The 21,533-nt window shown below is 41.6% G+C and overlaps 1 protein-coding gene across 5 annotated transcripts in view; it reads left to right on the top strand.

Annotated features, from left to right (window-relative positions):
• The window catches only part of FRMD4B (FERM domain containing 4B), a 373,681-nt gene that overhangs the window by 156,856 nt on the left and 195,292 nt on the right, over positions 1-21,533 (top strand). For 2 of the 5 annotated variants that reach the window (XM_009445838.4, XM_516575.9), the window contains exon 1: positions 349-1,078. The exons of the other annotated variants lie outside the window; for them this stretch is intronic. In XM_009445838.4, coding sequence (XP_009444113.1) covers positions 917-1,078 — 162 coding nt within the window. In that variant the 5' untranslated portion in view covers positions 349-916. Of the gene's footprint in view, positions 1-348; positions 1,079-21,533 lie in introns of those variants that run through there. 5 annotated transcript variants of the gene reach the window in all.

The raw sequence follows: 21,533 nt of genomic DNA, 5'->3' as shown, positions 1-21,533 counted from the left end.
GAACTAAACCGCCGATTCTCTTATGGGCTTCTGTTTCCCAGCAGTAGTAAAGGCAAGCTATTTACAAGGGACCAAGAACTCTGTTTTTCTCCCTGATTGCTGCATTGGTATTAGCAGCATCTTGGTGTGAGGAAACCTGCCTTCCTGCTGGCAACCACAGGAGGCTGTCATTTTCTCTGAGACCCTCAAGTTAGGAGCAAAGGCAGGTTCTAGGGCCGCCTGTTGCTTTGAGACTGTTGCCTTCATCTCCTGCTTCCAGCAGAACCAAGGAAACATTCGTGGCTATTCCCCCATGAGTAGGGTCCAAAGGGATGCCTTGGAGATTTTTTTTTTCTCTCTCTCTCTTCTGCATCTGTGGCTGCCCAGAGGTGTTTATCAGTGTGAACAGAGCAAGATGAGTAAGGTGTTCCCCGAGGCAGATTAGGAGACTACTCGTCCGGTGTGGGGTGTGTGTGTCTGTGTGTGTGTGTGTTCGCGCGCGCGCAAGACGTGGAAGCCAAGTGTGCTGAAATGCAGCTCCCCTCTCTGCCTGCAAAGAGTTGCTTCGCTTCCGTCCCTGCCCCGCGCCCTGGGGAAGCGCCAGGGGGAGTCCTCGCCGGCCAGGGCTTCCCGTGCCCCGGGAGCATCGAGGGCCAGCTTGGTGGAGCTTAGCACAGCTTGCTCGGCGCTGCGAGCGGGCGGGGGTGGACACTGGGCTTCTGTGTGCCAGTCGCAGCCGTTGGCTGGCGGGCACCCAATCCCAGGGCATGCCGCCGGCGCCTGGCCAGGACGCACGGTGAAAGACGAGTTTGGTGGCAGGCTTGACCCCCCGGCTGCCAGCAGAAGCCGGCGTCGGGAGCCCAGGCGGGCAGGCCGCTGGGGTCGGGGCTGCACCTACGAGAGCCGGGACGCCCGGGTTCAGAGCGAAGGAGGAGGCATGGCTTCGGTGTTCATGTGTGGCGTGGAGGACCTGCTGTTCAGCGGCAGCCGCTTCGTATGGAACTTGACCGTGTCCACGCTGCGGAGATGGTACACGGAGAGGCTGCGGGCTTGCCACCAGGTGCTGCGGACGTGGTGCGGGCTGCAGGACGTGTACCAGGTGAGCCGGAGCGCGCGGCACCCGAGGGCCCCAGCAGGATGCCGGGCTCTCGTGGGAAGCAGGCTCCACCTGTATGATTTTATTCCCCCCAGCTCTTCTTAAACTCCTAGCAGACTGCTTGGCCCTTGGGTCAAACGCTCAGCAGCTCTAGGTAATTATTGCTTGACAGAGCTTGTGAATTTTTCAAATCGGGCATGGGGGGCACTTGCGAGATAGTCCCAGCGTTTGCAGACATCTGTTACAGAGCGATGGTGTACTGGAGGGCGCTTGACTAGGGAGGCTGTTGCTTTGCAACAGAGGGTCTTCAGAAAGCCACTTAGACATTCAAATGAGTCCTTCTTTTTAATTTCATTGGGGGTGGGAGTGGCTGCTTCTGAAGCAACGGTTTCACAACAATTTGCTGGCAGAGGGGGCCTTGGTGGATTTTTATCCTTCCTTTGGATTTTCAGTTTTCCATCAGGCAGCCCCAACTTGTAAGGCAGAGCCAGGAAAAGCTGATTCTGTGTCTACTGGCTTTTGGAAGGAAGGACAGCAAATTGTGAACACTTTGCAGGATGACAGGCTGGGGAAGGGAGGGGTGGCCCAGCTACACGTTGGAATGCTCATGTTAGGATTTACTCCCTGTCACACAACACAGCCCCTTTATTTCTCTGCTCGGTCCTATCCTGCAGGCAAAAAATGCAGCAACTTTGCTCAACTAGGAGACCATTCATCCTCTCTGGTACTGCAGTTTGCCTGGATTTCTTTTTTTTTTTTTAGACAGTAATTTATGAATTTAAAAGTTCTGTGCTTTGGTTGTTAATATATTTGAGATTTTTAAAAATCTGCATTATTTAATTAGAAATATACTTGGTGTCTACTGTGGAAACATAATATCATATTTTCTTTCCTGTGATGTGGAATAGCTTTGTTGCAGTTCCTGGATTTCCCCCCATTTGACCCTGTTCCTAATATGTCTAGAATTTATGTCTTATTATATTGTGTCTCATACATGATCAAGCACTTGATTTTGACAAACCATAATCTTCCATCAATCAGGCAAAATGAAAAGGCCAGCACCTAAGGTTAGCCTATGGAAGTCTAAAGAGTCAGCGTCCCTTTGTCGCCCTTGTTAAAATATGAGGAACATTTGAACTTGTGCTTTCACTGCTTCTGCTTTGTGTAACATATCTGTGATATCTTGCATTTTGAAATGGAATCTGAAAGGCAGGTTGGGAACCAGGGCAGCATGTAGGAGTTTGAGAGTATTAGGGAATTGTGGATATATCCCATCTGGCCACATTACATAGCTCTCTGGCTTTTTGGAGCCAGAAGTGTGTCTGTCTTTCAAGCCTTTTTTTTCCTCTCTTGGGAAATCCCTGTTCAGTTTGGTCTGTAGAATAAGTGCCCCTTACGTAATTTTGTTTTATCTTTTTAGTGTTTGAGAAACTTTCAAAAAGGGAACGCAAATATTGTAGCCAACCAGAGTGACTCTGTGCCTCACTCCCCAAGGATTCAGAGGATTTATGGCTTATCTGTAATACCGTTACTGACCAATTCAAAAATAAAGATTCCAGAAACCTGAGACCTTATGGGTTCTTTATAAGGTTGACTGATAATTTTTATGCACAATAGCAATTTGAGAGACTGAGCTACTAAAATATATGTATTTTTTTCTTTTCTCTAAAATGGATGGTGACTGAGCCAATACCATATCATAATTGATAAGAACATCTAAAATAATGATGGTAGTCAGGCAGCGTGCTGTGTGTCTATAATCCCAGCTACTCAGAAGGCTGAGGCAGGAAGATCCCTTGAGCCCAGGAGTTTGAGGCCAGCCCGGGCAACATAGTGAGACCCATCTCTTAAAAAAAAAAAAAAAAGAAAAGAAAAAATAATAAGTCCCCACTCCTTATTTTTAACTTTAATCAATTGTACATTTCAAAATAACTAGAAGAGAATAATTTGAATGTTTCTAGCATGAAGAAAAGATAACAGTTGGGCACCATGGCTCATGCCTGTAATCCCAACATTTTGGGAGGCTGAAGTGAGAGGATCACTTGAGCCCAGGAGTTCAAGACCAGTCTGAGCAACATAGTGAGACCCCATCTCTACAAAAAATTTAAAAATCAGCCAGGTATAGTGTCATGAACCTGTGGTTCTCTCTCCTCAAGAGGTTGAGGCAGGAGGATCACTTGAGCCCAGGAGTTCAAGGCTGCAGTGAGCCATAATTATCCCACTGCACTTCAGCCTAAGTGACAGAGGGAGACCTCTCTAAAAAATTAATTAATTAAAATATTTAAAGCGTTGGCTATCCCAATAACCCTGCTTTGATTATATGAATGTGTCACATTATCACATGTACCCCCAAACTAGGTACATCTAATATGTATCAATGAAAATGAATAACAAAGGCTTTTATGAATACAGAATCAGAAGAAAATGATCTCTAAGTTTAATATTTCCTGTGCTTTTGCAAAAATAAGATTTTCAAAAATATTTTCAGCCTTTGAATATTCTTAATTGTGCAACATAATCCTTTGCAAAGAAAGATCATTTTTTAATGCTTTTCAAATATTAAGTGAAAAAGTGGTGACTTAATTGTGTAGAACTAAAAGACAGTAACTGCAAGTTAAATAGACAAGGGAGTTAATCCAGTCTTTGCCTATGTATGACCGTGGGTAAGTTAATCTTACTATACTTCAGCTTCATCATTTATAAAATGGGAAATTAATAGTACTAATCACAGAGATTGATAAAAGAATTAATTGACATGTAAGATATTTAGCACACTGCCTGGAGTTTAGAAAGCATCCAATAAATGTTATCTTTTCCATGAGTTAGGATTTTTTTAATTATAATAGAAAACCCAATTCAAACTTGCCTGCAGAGTAAAAAGAAATGACTTTTGTCACAGCTGAAAAGTCTAGCAGTAGAATGAACTTTAGGTATTGTTTGATCAGGGTACCATGCTTTCAATCCTGGTCTTGCTGATGTGTTGGCTTTATCTTCAGCTGGTTTCTTCCCTCACAATAGCAGATAATCACAGCAGTTTCAGGCCTTATATCCACACATCCAGAAAGAAAGAATTTCTCATATCCTCCAACTATCAGAAAAAAAAAAGTCCCAGTTTACATGCTGGAACTCCGATTTAGGGTCTGTACCCACTACTGATGCCATGCACTGATTGGCACAGAGTATGGGATGACAATTTATGCATTCTCAATGAGAGTGAAATGGCCCAAAGGAGGCAAAAATTATTTTGGAGGAGGGGGGTGGGAAAAAAATTCACTACTTTTATTTATAAAGCACAAATATACATGCAATATATAAATAGAAATACAGCATATCTGTGACATTAAAATGGGAGGGATTGGGCTGGGTGCAGTGGCTCACACCTCTAATCCCAGCACTTTGGGAGGCCAAGGTAAGCAGATCACTTGAGGTCAGGAGTTCAAGACCAGCGTGGCCAACATGGCAAGACCTCGTCTCTACTAAAAATACAAAAAGTAGCTGGGTGTGGTGATTCATGCCTGTAATCCCAGCACTTTGGGAGGCTGAGGCGAGTGGATCACTTGAGCTTACGAGTTCGAGACCAGCCTGGCCAACATGGCAAAACGCCATCTCTACTAAAAATAAAAAAATTAGCCAGGCATGGTGGCACATGCCTGTAATCCTAGCTACTCGGGAGGCTGAGGCATGAGAATCACTTAAACCTGGGAGATGGAGTTTGCAGTAAGCCATGATCACACCACTGCACTCCAACCTGGGCAACAGAGTGAGACTCTGTCTCAAAATAAATAAATAAAATGAAATAAAATAGGAGGGGTGACAAACAAAAATCTAAAAAGGCTCCTTAAGCAGATAACAATGAATTAAAAGGTTAAGAAACACTGGATTGCATTGATTTGCTAAGGCTAGAGGGGAAGGGACCCATTTCCGAACCTAGGAGTGAGGTTGGCCCTACTCAGACCACAGAGCTGCCAGGGAGGAAAGGCAAAATGTTTGGCTGAAATGCAACCAACAATGTTCACTGCATCATTAGAATATCAAATCTAGTGCTTTTTACATAAAAATATTAGCTATTTTTCAAGATAAGTACAAAGATTAATGCTCAAATACCTTTGTATGTATTTTGCCACAGGAATATGAGTTAAGGGGCTTATCGTAAGATTACCCCTTTGCTATCCCATAATTGTGAATTCTAAATCAGAGAGGGGATTGTTCCACTGCACTGCTCAGCTTTCAGGCATATGGACTAGAAACACACACACCAGGGAGTTACATATTTTACTGAACCAAATTTTAGATGATCTTGTTGATAAAAAGGTGTCATTTTTCTTGCTTCTAGTCTGAATAGTCTTGTTTATAAGGAAAGCCAAAGCTTAATCACTCTAGAGAGAAATAGGGTGGGAAGGGAGGTATCCATTACATGAAATACCTGTCAGTCTCCTGGGGGTGTTCTTTTTATTCATATACTATAAGTGAAACAAGATCTCCCACCTATTCATAAGGTATTTGCCAACAACATTATTGTCAGGCTAGCAAAGCTAGGAAGGCATAATTTCTTTGGAATTGAACACTTCCTCCATTTCTAGATATTGGAGAAGCTAGTGACTTAATTTGCCAACAAACCATGAATAATTAAGATACTAGCTATAAGGCATTTCTGTAGTAATGAGACTAAATAAAAAGCAGGCTCAGGCTGCATTGAGGCTGCCTTGAACAAAGACTTACTTTGTGAGTGAAGCCTTGAATTTGGCTAAAGTAGCAGACATGAGCATTCACCTTCACTTTAAGCTAAATGCTAAAAGCTGATTCATCAGCCATATCCCTATCCTCCTTATATCTTGCCTGGATGGGTTTTGTTATAGCAATTAATTAGGTTTCACAAACAACTTAGGTGGAAAATGATGACAGAATATCACAGAAAAAAATAATCAACACCCTTTGCTTTTTATTAAGTGTGACATGTTCTAACAAAACCCTCAGTTTATTCCTTGGGATTAGGTTTTCCCTTCCTCTCCAGTGTCCCAAAGATAGAATTTCTTGCAAACCCTGAAGGGAGTCATTGCCTCCAACAGGAGGCAACTTGCACAGACTCTGGGATATTTAAGTGACCAATAAGAGGCTGGGTCAGCTCCCCTGAGGCAGGTAGCTGTCCCTGAGGGGGTAGCATAGAGCACAGAACACGGCAGAGTCTGTAGGCTCAACTTGAGCAAATTTGACCTCAGACAAATTGCTTTCCCTCTCTGAGCTTCATTTCCTCCTGGGTAAGAGTAGGGGAACAGAAGCAGCCGCATTATGAAATAGGGTGAGAAATTCATTACGGAACATATATATCACTTAGCACTGTTCCTGGCACAAGCAAATGCTCAATAAATGTTAGCTCTTGTTTATGTAAAGGATTTAATACTGAACTCAGAGAAGGTACTTGATAGAGGGTAGCTAGGGCCATTACTATTGCTTTTATAGGTGAGACTAGTTCCTCTAGTCTCACCTGGACGTGGTGAGACTACATTCCCATTTTTACATGTTTCCTGAGGATGCTCAGTAAGAGAGACTGTGAAATTTCCCACAGCAGCGTGTGTGGGGTGGACCTTGGGTATTTGGACTGTGTTCCACAAGGTAGAGCACATGTTCTTTTAGCTAAGCCCACAGTTAAAATCTAGAAGGTCACAGCCGTCTCCCACTAGGGTCTCTGAAGAGACAATCTTGCTATATCCAAGACTCCAATGATCCACAAAGTGGTAATGCCTGAACTCTGGATCTCACCACGTTGGTGGGCAAAGGCCAAGTCCTCCAAAGGACAATTCCCTATTGAGCCCATGTACATTTCATACTGTATACAGTTTGCTTGCCCTCACCCTTCACTCTCCACAGTCTTCTAAATTAGTTGGACTAGAAAGGGAGTCAGCAAACTATGGCTTGCGGGCAAAGTCGGGCCTGCCTCTTGTTTTTGTAAATAAAGTTTTGTTGGCTCACAGCCAGGCTCATCCATTACGTGTTGTCTACAGCTGCTTTCACACTGTAATGGCAAGATTGAGCAGTTGTGTCTGAACTACTTAAAGTTCAGTAGCTGATGCAAGAAATATTGCCCACAAAGCTGAAAATATTTACTATCCAGCCCTTTACAGAAAAAGTTTGCCAATCCCCAGACAAGAAAAAAAAAGGTGGAGAATACTAGAGGAAGAAAAGTCCATAATTCTATCACAGAAAAACAGAACTTAAAGGAATATGGAAAAATTTTCTCATCAAAAACCTAGGCATGGCTGGGTGTGGCACCTCATGCCTGTAATCCCAGCATTTGGGAGGCCAAGGCGGGCAGGTCACTTGAGCCCAGGAGTTTGAGACCAGCCTGGGCAACATGGCGAAACCCCACCTGTACAAAAAATACAAAAATTAGCTGGGTGTGGTGGTGTGTGCCTGTAGCCCCAGTTACTTAGGTGGTTGAGGCAGGAGGAACGCTTGAACCTGGGAGGCTAAAGCTGCAGTGAGCTGAGATTGTGCCACCACATTTCAGCCTGGGCAATAGAGTGAGACCCTGTCTCAAAAAAAATATATATATAATTACTTAGAAATTAAAAAACAAATGTTCAGGATGAGTGCTCAGTTTACCTTTACTAGGTCCTTCTCTGTAAAATATAATGATTGGAGTCATAGATTGATTTATTCATTTGTTCATTCATACCTGAAATAATTGTCAAGGGCTCACCAAGTCTCAGTTCCGATGCCAAGGTGTTAGAAACACAAAATCAAAATAGACTTTTGTCTTGCCTTCAGAAAATGTATTTTCATGTAAGGGAGACAGTTAAGGAAACCAAGGTCTATGAAAGGGCTTTGCCTTTTTAGATGATCAGCGGAGGGAGTCTAAACCAGACAGGAATAATGCAAAAGGGAAGGACCAAGGAAGCTTCCTGGAGGGAGTGACTCTTAAGCCTTTCTTTGAAGGACAAGTAGGAGGAAGGTAGAAGGGTATTTCAGGCATGGAACATGACTTTTGTTGGGGATTATAAGAGGGTTTTTTGTTTTTTTTTTTAACCTTGATGAGTAGAGAGACAAAGACAGAGAGATTTTGATTGAGAATAATGCCTGAACTTGAATGACCCTGTACTTTAGAATTTTGATGTTTATGGGGAGATCTTTGTGGGGAAGGAAGGAGTTGATTTAGAAATACCACTGGCAGCCGTGAGGCAGAGACTTGGGAAGTATTGCATAGGGAAGCAGTAAGGCAAGGGAAGCTCGGAGGCTGTTGTAGTGATGTCAGTGTATCAGTCAGCATAAATGGGGTTAGCCATGGCAACAAACAGCCCCAGGATCCTGGTGGCTTAAAGCAATAATTTTCTCTACTTTTGCTCATACTACCTATTCAATCACTGGTTGGCTGGAAGCTTGGTTGATTACTGTCATTCAGGCCCACAGAATGTTCCTAAACATTGCCAGGTGCCCTGATAGAAGGTGAAGAGCTTTTCAGAGTCTGGTCCTAGCAGTTAAATGCTTGGCCTCTAAGTGGCTCATGTCACTTCTCAGTCATTGGCAGAACTGGTCACATACCCACCCAACCAAAGGGGCCAGGCAAACCAATTCTGCCTTGCCACAGAACAGCGTGAATGCTGACACAGATTTGGTTCCTTAGGTAGCAGACTCTGAAATGGAGATTAACAAGCAGGAAGTTTATTAGAGAGCCCTCTGAGGACCTACACCTGGAGAAGGGAATAAAAAAGAAGTAGGATTGGTGACTGAAGCCTGTAATCCCAGCTGTTTGGGAGGCCAAGGTGGGCAGATCACTTGAGGCCAGGAGTTCGAGACCAGCTGGCCAATATGGCAAAACCCCATCTCTACTAAAAATACAAAAAAAAAAAAAAAATAGCCAAGTGTGGTGGCACACACCTGTAGTCCCAGCTACTCGGGAGGCTGAGGCAGGAGAATGGCTTAAACCCGGGAGGCAGAGGTTGCAGTGAGCAGAGATCACGTCATTGCACTCCAGCCTGGGCAACAGAGTGAGACTCCATTTCAAAAAAAAAAAAAGAAAAGAAGAAGAAGAAGTAGGATTAAGCAGATTAAGCAGAGGGAAAAGTTGAACTAGAATTCAGGCTCAACAAAAACTGCAGCTGACCTCCCAGGTAGCTTTGAAGCTGAGAGTTGTCCCAGGTTGTTACGAGAGGGGTAGGTCTTCTCCCCACCTTCATTAACCCATTATTGGAGATGGGCTACCCTTGAAAAGGGGGATGGGATGACCTTGGAGGAGGCAGCTCTTTTTAAGGGACTGCGATTTCCAGAGGGGTTTGAGAGCTGTCTGCTCACAACACTCCCAACAGCTGGGGAAATAAGTTTGGGCAACACATCAAGCACCTTCTACGGGTGCCTCCCCAGCAGGTGCTAGGACCAAAGCCTGCACTGAAGCAAGGCCAGCAGGAAGAAAGTGAAGAGTGAGATTGCCTTGACGTGAGGATGTAGAATCTAGCTTTAAAACACAGCCAGCCTTCAGAGAGGTCTCCTGACTGCTTGCTACACTTTTTTCAAGGGATTGGACCACAACAGACTCAGCTACTTACCATTATAGTAGTGATGAACACATACAGAAAGGAGAGAAAATTTGGGTGATAAATGAAATGAGTCCATTTATCACTGAGAAAATTAATCTTCTACTTTTTCTGGTAACCAAAGATTTTATGGCAGGGAACTAAGATGCTAAGGTACCCAAAAACTAATTTTTAATTTTTTAACTTAATTTTTTAGCTCATCACCTGACAGAAATTTCTAAAAGAAACATGTCACCTAAACTCAACAAAATTAGTCCCAGGTTCTTTGAAAAGCATTTTTGAACCTTTGTTGCACAGCTTGAAAAGCATCAAGAACGGACTCTCTGGACTCTTCAAATGAGTGTTTGTTTTTCACATTCCATCTTTTCTTGGTGGAGCTTGTAGCATAAAATAACTTTCTCATTCATCCCCTACTTATGTTTATTCTGAACATTATATTTTTGATGTCCCGGTTGGTTGTTGTGGAAAAGTCTGAATGACTCAAATGAGAAATCAGATCTGCAGTTCTAAATTTTATAAACAGGACCATATGACTTACAACATGGAAAGCAGACAGAAATTAAGCTCTCATGAAAAAAAATTAAAATTAACACCCATATGTAATTAGATATATTGTGTATATATGTACATACATAACAGATATACATTCTGGCATCCTTGAAATAAACTTTTGCTACAAAAAATGCTAGCAAACATGGTAAATTAAATAGTCCCATTTTCCCCTAATGTCCTTTTTAGTCATTTTTTTGTCTTTTAAATTTTTTTTTTTTTGAGACGGAGTCTCGCTCTGTGGCCCAGGCGGGAGTGCAGTGGCGCAATCTCGGCTCACTGCAAGCTCCGCCTCCCGGGTTCATGCCATTCTCCTGCCTCAGCCTCCCAAGTAGCTGGGACTACAGGCGCCCGCCATCACGCCCGGCTAATTTTTTTGTATTTTTAGTAGAGACGGGGTTTCACCGTGTTAGCCAGGATGGTCTCGATCTCCTGACCTCGTGATCCGCCCGCCTCGGCCTCCCAAAGTGCTGGGATTACAAGCGTGAGCCACCGCGCCCGGCCGTCTTTTAAATTTTGTGTGTGTGTTTAGGTAAAGCTTTTTGCTTAAATAGCTATTTTTCCTTTAACTGGTACTTTTATGTAACCTTGCTGTCTTGACTTGACTAACAGCTACTAGATATTAAGCAGCTGCTATATGCTAGGCCTTTCTATATGCTAGGCCTTATGCTTGGCACTTTGCATGTGCTACCTTTAAGAAGAAAAAACTTTAGGACTTATTTCAATATACAGAAATATAAAAGGTAATATAGGGAAAAATCTATGCTCCCAGCACTGTTTAAGGCATCTTACAAATAATCTGCCATGTTTGTTTTGGTTACTTTTTTGTAATATAATAAAATTATATTGAATCAGTTGAAACCTCCTTTGTACCTCTTCCCACTCCCTAGAAAATCCTGCCCTGAAGTTTTTTATTCCCAGGCATGTTTTTATAATTATGTCACATCTGTTTGTATCTATAAACAATATATATTACTTTGTGTGTCTGTAAAACTTATATATGTATGCATCATTCTGCTGCTTTTATTTTTCTTTCAGTAAGTTTTTGGGATTTATCTCTAAATTCATTTTTAATCCCTGTATCCCATTGCATGAATATATCAATCTCTTGTTGATAGACATAAGTTATTTCCACATAACAGTACATTGAAAATTTTTGTACTTGTCTCCTTGTGCATATGAGCAAGACTTTCTGTATGGTGTATACTGAAAAGGAGAGTTGCTAGATTTTACACACTTTATTAGATGTTGTGCCTTTATCCGCTTCAATATGATATTATGAACCCCATTTTATTGATTTTGTGTACTTATTATAATAGGTAATAAGTCACAGTGTTGGAATTTGAATAGCATGCTAGCTGACTCTAACACTCAGCCTCTGGCCACAGATTTGCTGCTTTATTTTAAGAGAAATGACACATAAAGATACAATTTTTTCATTTGTTCATTTGTTCATTCACTCAAAAAATATTGGGTGGAAACATAGTCTACTGCTTAAAGATGAAGTCTATGAGCTCAGACCGCCTGAATTCAAATCCTAACTCACCTTTTACTGGTTATGTGAGTTCTCTAAAGCTCTATTTTTTTTCTGCTGTAAAATGTGGACAATTATAGTGCCTACATCAAAGAGTTATTTTCTTGGGATGGTTATAAAAGTTAAATGTATTAATATTTAAAAGCACTAAAAACACTGTTAGATGTTATATGGATGGACCAATAGATGGGTGCTTGGTTAAATAGATGATTGGATGGATGGATGGATGGATGGATGGATGGATGGATGGGATGGGGTGGATGGATGGATGGGATGGGGTGGATGGATGAATGGATGGATGGGTGGACAGGTAAGTGGGTGGGTGGGTGGATGAATGGATAGATGGGTGGATTGTTAGATGGATGGATGTTGGATGGATGAATGGTAGGTAGGATAGATAGGTAGGTGTTTGGTTGGATGGATGCTTGGATGGGTGGATGGGTAAGTGGATGGGTGGCTGGATGGATGATTGGATGGGTGGGTGGGTTGGTGGGTAGGCAATTGGATGAATAGATGAATGGTTGGATGGATGTCTGGCAAATTATCTTCACGTATGCATTGTTCATAATTTCTTATGCACGTAATTTCTTAACCTTTGAAGCTTCTAAAGTTTGCAGAAGCCTTGACTCATTCCTCTCACCACCCAGATGAAGAATTGTAGACTGGATGGCCACCAGGAAAGGGGCCCACTGACCACTGTGTAGACACACTGTGGGCACATGGTTTTATGGCACAGGATTTTATCAGGCAGCACTAGCCTCTTAATGCTACTGTCTGGTTTATACTAGAAAAGCAAACATGCTCACAACTTTTGGTTGCTTTATTTCTGTCTCTCTGACAGGAAATTGTTAAATTTTCTTCCTCCTAACTCTGACCCTCACTCCATAGTACTAAGAACTCGATATCCTCATGCACAAAAGCTCTAGGACCCCATGTCTGCTATCTTTCCCATCTGTATAAGCTGTCCTCTGATCTGACCCTGAGATTTGCAACTGCTAAGAAGACCTGGTTATTATAAGCATCATGCTACCCTTGGGTAGTGTAGCCAGCAAATATTTTTACAGGAATTAGTTTGTCTCATTAAAATTCGATTAGATGCTTATTACCTAAGAGAGAAAAGGTCCTTGATAAAATAGGGAAATAGAATGGGCTAGAGCCAGCTGAACCTGGGATAAAAATAAAATTTCCATCACTTATCGGCTATATGACCTTGAGCCAAGCTGCTTACCCTTTCTAAGCCTGTTTATTTACCTATAAAAAGATAAAATAAGATCTTTCAAGTTTGGTATAAAGGTTAAAGATAACATTGATGGAGAAATAGTAGCTCTTCAAATGTAAAAATTTGGACCCCTTGCAAAGACTTGATCCTAAGCCAAAAGTTATCATGCTAGAGTGCAAACTCTGACCAGGATTTAAGCCCAAACACCCTACTTAATAGGTGTGTGACATGGACAAGTTACTTGACTTCTTGGTGCCTCATTTTATCTTCTGTAAGATGAGGAAATAATAGTGCATACCAACCAGGGTTGTTGAGGGGACAAAACAAGATTATCTAAGTGAAGATTTCACTAGGCTGCCTGGCTTATCTTAAGCATTTATTAATCGATTGATTGATTGATTGAGACAGGGTCTTATTCTGTGTCTCAGGCTAGAGTGCATTGGTGCAATCATAGCTCACTGCAGTGTTAAGCTTCTGGGTTCAAGTGATCCTCTCGCCTTAGCCTCTCAAGTAGCTAAGACTCCAGGCGCGCCACCACACCCAGCAATTTTTTGTATTTTTTTATTTTTTAGATGGGATCTTGTTGTTGCACAGGCTGGTCTTGAAATCCTGCCCTCAAGCAATCCTCCCACCTCAGCCTCTCAAAGTGCTGGGATTACAGGCATTAGCCACCATGCCTGGCCAGTTATATTTATTTAATAAACATTTCTCTATATGTCAGACACAGTGCTGAGCATTTTGTATTCACCATTTTATTTAATTCTTCTAATGATGTTAAATAGGTATAATTAAACTCATTTGGCGAATATAGAAATTGTTCACAGTTGTTAATTAATTTGTTCAGGAGCAAAGATTGGAGCTTAGATGTGTCTAAATCCTAATCTCATCCACTTGAGTCATTGAATGAGATGAACTTAGTTTGCCACTTACCTAAAGTCAGCCTCTTCCTTTTCTACATTTCTTTCTAGCACTCTCCTAGTCTCTAATCTCTCCCTCTACCAAACTCTGTAACCATAGCCGGATTTGATAAACTCATTTAAACTAAAGTAAAAAGGGTCGGTAAAACTGCCAGGTCTATTCTTTAAGTAGCCTTTCCACTTCAAAAGAAGAAAAAGTCTTTGGTGAAGTTGTTAATTTCTAATTGCAAACATGCAAGCATCTACAAACACCTGGCTGAGAGTTCTCTCTCCTCCTCTCACCCCAGTTATCCCTAAAGTCAAATCATAGAGGTGTTCGCATCAGCACAAGGGAATCCTTGTAAATCTTAGGGGTTTATGTGCACAGACACTAGAACCACATTGCCTGAGTTCAAATCCCAGCTTTGCTACCCATTACGTGTATAACCCTGGGCAAGTTACTCCATGTCTGTGCCTCATCTTTAAATTGGAGATATTAATATTATACCTGCCTTCTAAGGTAATGGTGAAAAATAAATGAATATTTATGTATGTATATGTGTAGGTATGTACACACATATACACACATATATAATGCTTAAAAAGAGTGGACCATAATATACACTGGATATCATCATTTAAACTACCATTCTATCAGATATCATCATTTATTGTTTGTTTGTTTGTTTATTTATTTGTTTTTGCGATGGAGTCCTGCTCTGTTACCCAGGCTGGAGAGCAGTGGCATGATCTCAGCTCACTGCAACCTCCACCTCCCAGGTTCCGGTGATTCTCCTGCCTCAGCCTCCCAAGTAGCTGGGATTACAGGTGCGTGCCACCACGCCCAGCTAATTTTTGTATTTTTAGCAGAGATGGGCTTTCTCCATGTTGGCCAGGCTGGTCTCGAACTCCTAACCTCGGGTGATCCGCCCGCCTCAGCCTCCCAAAGTGTTGGGATTACAGGCATGAGCCATCACACCCAGCCTCATTGTTTATTAAAGCACTTTTTATTGAGCAATATTTATTACCTTCCAGGCACTTTTCTGGGCACTTGGGATACAACAGCATAACAGACAGAGGTAGGCCCTGCCCTTGTGGAGCTCAGAGTCCACTGGGGATGAAGCTGGCAAGGGAGAAATGTGACAAAAGGCTTCTTTCCGAGGTTTTATTAATGTCAAGACTCAAAGGATGAGAAGGAGCTTGGCATGTGCAGACCAAGGAGAACAGCATTCCAAGTGGAGGTAATGGCAGACGCAAAGACACTGAGGCAGGAAAGACCTTAGGATGTTGTAGGAATGGAGAGCACAGTGGAGTGGCCAAAGTGTTGCAAGAAATGTTAAGGTCATGAGAGGTGGGTTTGGCAAGGCAGCAGAGATTAGATCACACGGTGCCCTGGTATTCTAGAGTTTGCAGTAAGTGTGGTGGGAAGCCATTGAAGATGTTTCAAATGTGGGAATAACTTGTGCATTCATTTCAACAAATATATACTGAGGGCCTATTACATTCTAGGCCTGGTCGAGGCAGTGGAGATACAGCAAGAAACCAACAAGAAGCTCTGCCCTCTCAGAGCTTACTTTGTAGTCAGCTATTTGTCAGTAAATGGCAACTCCATTCTTCCGGGTGCTGAAATGAAAACCTTGGCTAGTTTTCAACACTTACATTCTACTTCTAACCCATCAGCAAATCCCTTTGGCTCTACCTTCAAACTATATATCCACTTATCATCTTCATCACCATGATCCTGGGGCCAAGCCACCCTCATTTCTTAGCTGGTTTGTTGCAATAGCTTCCTAACTGGTCTCTCTGCAAATGCCAACCGCCCCTGCAGTGTTTTCTCAACCCAACCTCCGGTGGGATTTTGTTCAAAGTAAGTCAGATCATGTCATTTTTCTGTTCAGATCCCTTCAATGACTTCCCAACTCTGAGAAACAACCTGGCCTTACTATCTCTACAAGGCCCCTGTGTGTCTGTGTGATCAGTATTCCTTCTACCTAGGCTCCTCCCAACTCCTGCCTCAGTTCCAGCAAACACACCCAAACTCTGGTCTTAACTCCCAGCACCCTTCCCCTCTTTAACGCTTCTCCAGCCACCCTGGCCTCCTTGCTGTCCCTCAAACCTGCCAAGCACATTCCAGCCTCAGAGTTGTAGCCCACAGAATGTTGTCTGCCTGGAATCTCATTCCTGAGAAGTCTACATGATGCTTACCCCATCACTTCCTGTAGGTCTCTCTTCAAATGTCACCCCAACCAGGGAGGTGACTCCCAACCATGTCTTAGCCTGCTTTATTTTTCACTGTAATCCTTTTCACCACACCACCTGACTCTATGAATATATTTGTTCATATGCTCATTTCCCCTGCCAGAACGTTATTCATAGTTGAAGGCATGCAAGGGACTTCACTGTTAGAATCCTCAGTGCCTGGAACAGCACCTGGAACCAAAAATGTGCTTCAGAAATACTTGTTGATTAAATGAACAAATGAATCTACTTTACAATTTAAGAAGCCTGCTCCAGCCACTCTAGGGAGAATGACTTAAAAGGGGTAAGAGCGGTCAGGAGGCCATTTCAGATCTCCAGCTGAGAGATGATGGGGACCCGGGCAAGGGTAGAGGCAGCACATGATATGAGAAGACACCAAGCATTTGGAGGAGGAGAAAGCAGCATTAGCAGAACTCTGCCCGAAGGCAACGTTTGCATTCCGTGAAGCTTTAGAAACCTCATGTGGGGAAAAAGCCATGTATGTTGAAATACATTTGTATGTGTGGGTTTATTCTTTTTCATTATTGAAAATAGCCCCACGCCAGTGTAAGCTGATTGAGAATACATTCGTTTGGCTTCTCTAACGACCATTTCATCAGAAAAGCATTGCTTTAGATAGCAGAGTAGGTTATTTCCTCTAACCCTGGTGCCAGTGGGCTCCCTCAAGGACACCAGCTTGTGTGTACTGCCAGCTGCAAGTACCCACCCGTGCCCAGCCCAGGGCGGGGACCTTGGCAGCTTCTGCAGTTCTTGTCAGCCCTGACTGTCAAGTGATCGCTATTTCCTGCACCCGGCCCTGTGGTTGGGCTCTGGAAGGTGCCCTGTTTTTCCTGACAGACATTTCAGACCATTTGCTCTCTTTTTTTTGGCATTTCTATGTACGTTTTTTAATCATTCTGACCCTGTCTCAGGTCTTTCCCATCCACTGGAGTTAAAGGATGAACGGCCCTTCTGATTGGATTTTCCTGGATTCTTAGGAGCAAAAGAAAAAAAAAAACAGGAACAAAAGCAAAAGCAAATTTTATTTCTGGCCTTTATTAGTGTTTAATTAAAAGCTTGCTTTCCCCAACTCTTTGGCTGTGTTCAAGCTTTTCAAAATTCTGCAAGCACAGACAATATAGAGAGAATTTGACTCTTTAAGTTACAAGAGCTGCTTATTATGTCTAATTAGCACCATCAAATAATGACAGAATCTGCCATCATCATTGCTAAAGAAAAAAGTCATACCAGGTATTTCCCAAATGTTTCTCAGGAGAAAGTACCTTTTCTTTTAATAAATAGGCTACTACCAATTTTTAAATGAATTCAGTGTTTAAGTTAGAAACAATTTTGGTCAGGATACAAAGAATCTTAACTGTCAAATCATACTTAAATTTATGAAGCTCTTTCTTCCTTAGGATTTTTATATTTTGAACTTTCTAGGTATTGATGCCAGATATACTTCCAGCCGAGCTCATAAGATTTTGCTCTCAAATTCTTTTTGGGAATGAGATTTTTTTATTTTTTAGTGAATGTGTTTTTCCTTCAATAAACTTCAGAAACCAACTCTGAGTTTCAAAAATCTTTTTTTTTCTTGAGATGTTAGTGCCAGAATCTGAACGGTCTCCTTTATTCAGCACACAGTTGCATCAGTTTAATTTTTTTCAGGCTCATATACTAAATTAGGTTACAAAAATTCACCACACTTTTATCTGTGCATTGTGTTTTAAGTAAATCAAATTTAATTATGTTCTTTCTACTCTTTTTTCTTTTCTCCTGGCCTTTTCTTTGTGTTTTTTCTCTGAGCTAAATAGGTCATGCTTAAATCTATGAAGAAATAAATATGTGTGCATACTTAATGTATGACATATGAAAAATGTACAAATACATGTATGTATTTATGTATAGATAGGACTGTGTATCTGAAGTTTTTCCAGAAAGTAAAACCATGAGCCAACATATTCACTAAAGATAGCTTTCGCTTTTTTCCACCAACCTTCAGCATTACTTTTAAACTTATAGTATGACTCTGAAATCATCAGTGCAAATAATATGGTTAGACTCCATAATAGGTGTATTCTTTAGAAAATTACTATTAATTTTGATGAAGTTTAGCAAATGAAAATTTGATAAACAACTTCATCTGTTTCCTTTGATTAAAAAGAAGAAAACAAGCTGGGCCCTGTGGCTCATGCCTTTAATCCCGGCATTTTGGGAGGCCGAGGTGGGAGAATTGCTTGAGCCCAAGAGTTCAAGACCAGCCTGGGCAACATGGTCAAACCTCATCTCTACAAAAAATACCCAAAAAATTAGCCATATATGGTGGTGTGTACCTGTAGTCCCAGCTACTCAAGAGGCTGAGGCAGGAGGATTGCTTGAGCCCAGGAGGTTGAGGTTGCAGTGAGCCGTGATTGCACCACTGCACTCCAGAGAGTTAAGTGCTGAAGCTCCCGCATTATTGGCTTGCCTGGCTTGTCTGTGAAGTGGGAGTATGCCATGGGCTACTTCACTGGGGAGGACTGAGTATCAAGTGTAAGGCAGAAGAGTGAGACATACTCAAAATGTGGCAATTGCATTTGTTCAAGAAGTATGCAAAGCACCTGTCCAAGAACGACAAGGTGGGTAGGCACAGGCTTGAGGGATCTGTGAGAAAAAAGACAGAGGATGTGGCCTGGGAAACCACAGTGCCTTCCTCAGCCACAGCAGCTGCATTCATTATTTACTGCTGTCTAATGTCATCAGTCTGTTCTAATAGATGTTGTAATGGGATGAACAGCTTTATCTGTTTCCTTTGTGTGATTTGCACATATCCTGTGGGAGCTAAGGATATTGGAGTCAGGTGGTATGAGTTCCAATGCTGGCCCACGTCCTTTACTGGCTGGGTAACTCAGAGCATGTTTCTCAACCCCTTTGAGCCTCAGTTTCCTCATCTGTAAAATGGGAACATGATATCTCATGATGTTGTCGGGTTTAAATGGGAGAGTGCCATGTGACTGCTTAAACTGATGCCTAGAACATGAAAAGAACTCAATAAATTATAGTTTAGAAAAAGGCCTTGGCCACTAAAAGAGGTAAAATTTAAAAAGAGAGAAGGAAAAGCATCCCAGAAATGGGACTATAACATGTTTTACATACTGATATATGTCATATAGGTGAAATTACCTAAAATAAGAATGAGAGGAAATGGATATTTTAAAGCAGAAGCATTAAATTATGATTGATCTGATAAATTGTTGCAACCTTTTTATAGCACAGTCTAGTTGTTTCCAGTCAAAATGTAAGATATTTGTTCTCTTTGACCAAGCATTTCCATTTCAGGAAATCCTCCTAAGGACATTCTCATGTAATGGCGCATGTGCAAGGATTTTCATATTTTCATATTTCAAATAGCAAAGCAGTGAGAATAAACAGAATAGTTCATTAAATGACAGTACCTCGGTACTATGGAATTCTATGAGATCAGGAGAGAGAATGGAGTTGAAAATTGGCTCAGGTAATTGTCAATGATATATTTTTTGGGTAAAAACAAAAATATTGGCCCAGATAATTGTCAATGATATATTTTTTGGGTAAAAACAAAAACAAAGTACAAAACAATATATGGGATGTGTACATGTGTATGTATATATGTATGTATGTGTATTATGGATATATGCAAGCAATGTGTGTATGTATGTGTTCATGTATGTGTGGAGGGATGGGGCTGGACATGTATAGCCCAAATTATTAATAAATAATTTTTACCTCTGGGAAGTGTAAGTGGATGAAGGAGAAGTTTCTGCTTCTCTTACTTTCATATTATTCTGAAATCAAATATTTTATAGCAAGAATATCTATAATATTTTTACAATTTTGTAAAATGTCCTATTCAAAACATTTGATCCAGGCTCTTGTGTAGACCATTTCTGGAGAATAAAGATCTGTTTAATTTAACTTTGTGTCCATTCACACAGTGCCAGAAGGTAGTAGTGTCTCCAAGTGTTTGTCTAGTATGTCCATTTAAAAATGATTGTTCACTTGGCACGGTGGCTCATACCTGTAAACCCAACACTTTGGGAGGTTGAGATGGGTGGATCACTTGAGTCCAGGAGTTCATGACCAGCCTGGGCAACATGGCAAAATTTCATCTCTACAAAAAATACAAATTAGTCGGGCATAGTGGCAACACCTGTAGTTCTAGCTACTCAGGAGGCTGAGGTGGGAGGATCACTTGAGCCCAGGAGGTTGAGACTGCAGTGTGCTGTGATCATCCCACTGCACTCCAGCCTGGGCAACAGAGTGAGACCCTGTCTAAAAACAAAACAAAACAACAAGAAAAATACAAAGACTATTAATTATTATTGATATGAATACTATTGAAAAAAAAGTCGTATTTGTGCTCTTTTAAGAACTATAGAGTTTTTATCATTAAAGCAACGTATGTTAATAAATTTAATTGTTAGAGATATGCATGGCTTAGAACATGAAGGTTCTTTAATGGTTATTAACAGGGCATATATTTGCCAGATATTTTCTAAACCTATAGTGACATATATATCATATCATTATAATATAAATTTTTACAGAGGTGAGATCACCCTATACTTACCTGGCAGGGGAGATACCGTGATCACGAGGTGAGATCACCCTACATAATTTATTCTAAAATGTATTTACTTACATGTCTTACATACTGATATATGTCATTATTTTTAATAAGTGTTGTATATTCAATGGTATGAATGAACCATAATTAATTTTTAATAATTACATCAGTCTCCTATTGATGGACATTAAGTTGTTCTCAATTTTTTTGTTTGTTTGTTTGTTTTGTTTTTTGAGACAGAGCCTCGCTCTGTTGCCTAGGTTGGAGTGCAGTGATGCAATCTCAGCCCACTGCAACCTCCGCCTCCTGGGTTCAAACAATTCTCCTGCCTTAGCCTCCCAAGTAGCCGGGATTACAAGCCTGTGCCACCATGCCCAGCTAATTTTGTGTGTGTGTGTGTGTGTGTGTGTTTTGTAGAGGTGGGGTTTTTCCATGTTGGCCAGATTGATCTCAAACTCCTGGCCTCAAATGATCTGCCCCCTCCTCAGCCTCTCAAAGTGCTGGGATTACGGGCATAAGCCACCATGCTTGACCTGTTTCTAATTTTTACTAAGACAATGCTACAGTAACCATTCTTATACATAAAACATTTGTGGGAGAATTTCTGTGAAGTGAATACTTTGAAATGATATTGCTGGAATTTGGAAGGAATTTGGTTTTCCGAAAATTCCACAGCTGAGTGCGGTGGCTCACACCTGTAATCCCAGCACTTTGGGAGGCCGAGGCGGGTGTATCACTTGAAGTCAAGAGTTCAAGACGAGCCTGGCCAACATGGTGAAGCCCCGTCTGTAATAATACTAAAATTAGCCAGGCGTGGTGAAGTGCGCATGTAATCCCAGCTATTCGGAGGCTAAGGCAGGAGAATTGCTTGAATTCGGGAGGCAGTTTGTGGTGAGTCGAGATTGCTTCATT

Source organism: Pan troglodytes, chromosome 2 (genome assembly GCF_028858775.2).
Source record: "Pan troglodytes isolate AG18354 chromosome 2, NHGRI_mPanTro3-v2.0_pri, whole genome shotgun sequence".
Classification (NCBI taxonomy): domain Eukaryota; kingdom Metazoa; phylum Chordata; class Mammalia; order Primates; family Hominidae; genus Pan; species Pan troglodytes.
This window is presented reverse-complemented; position numbering and strand designations above follow the sequence as displayed.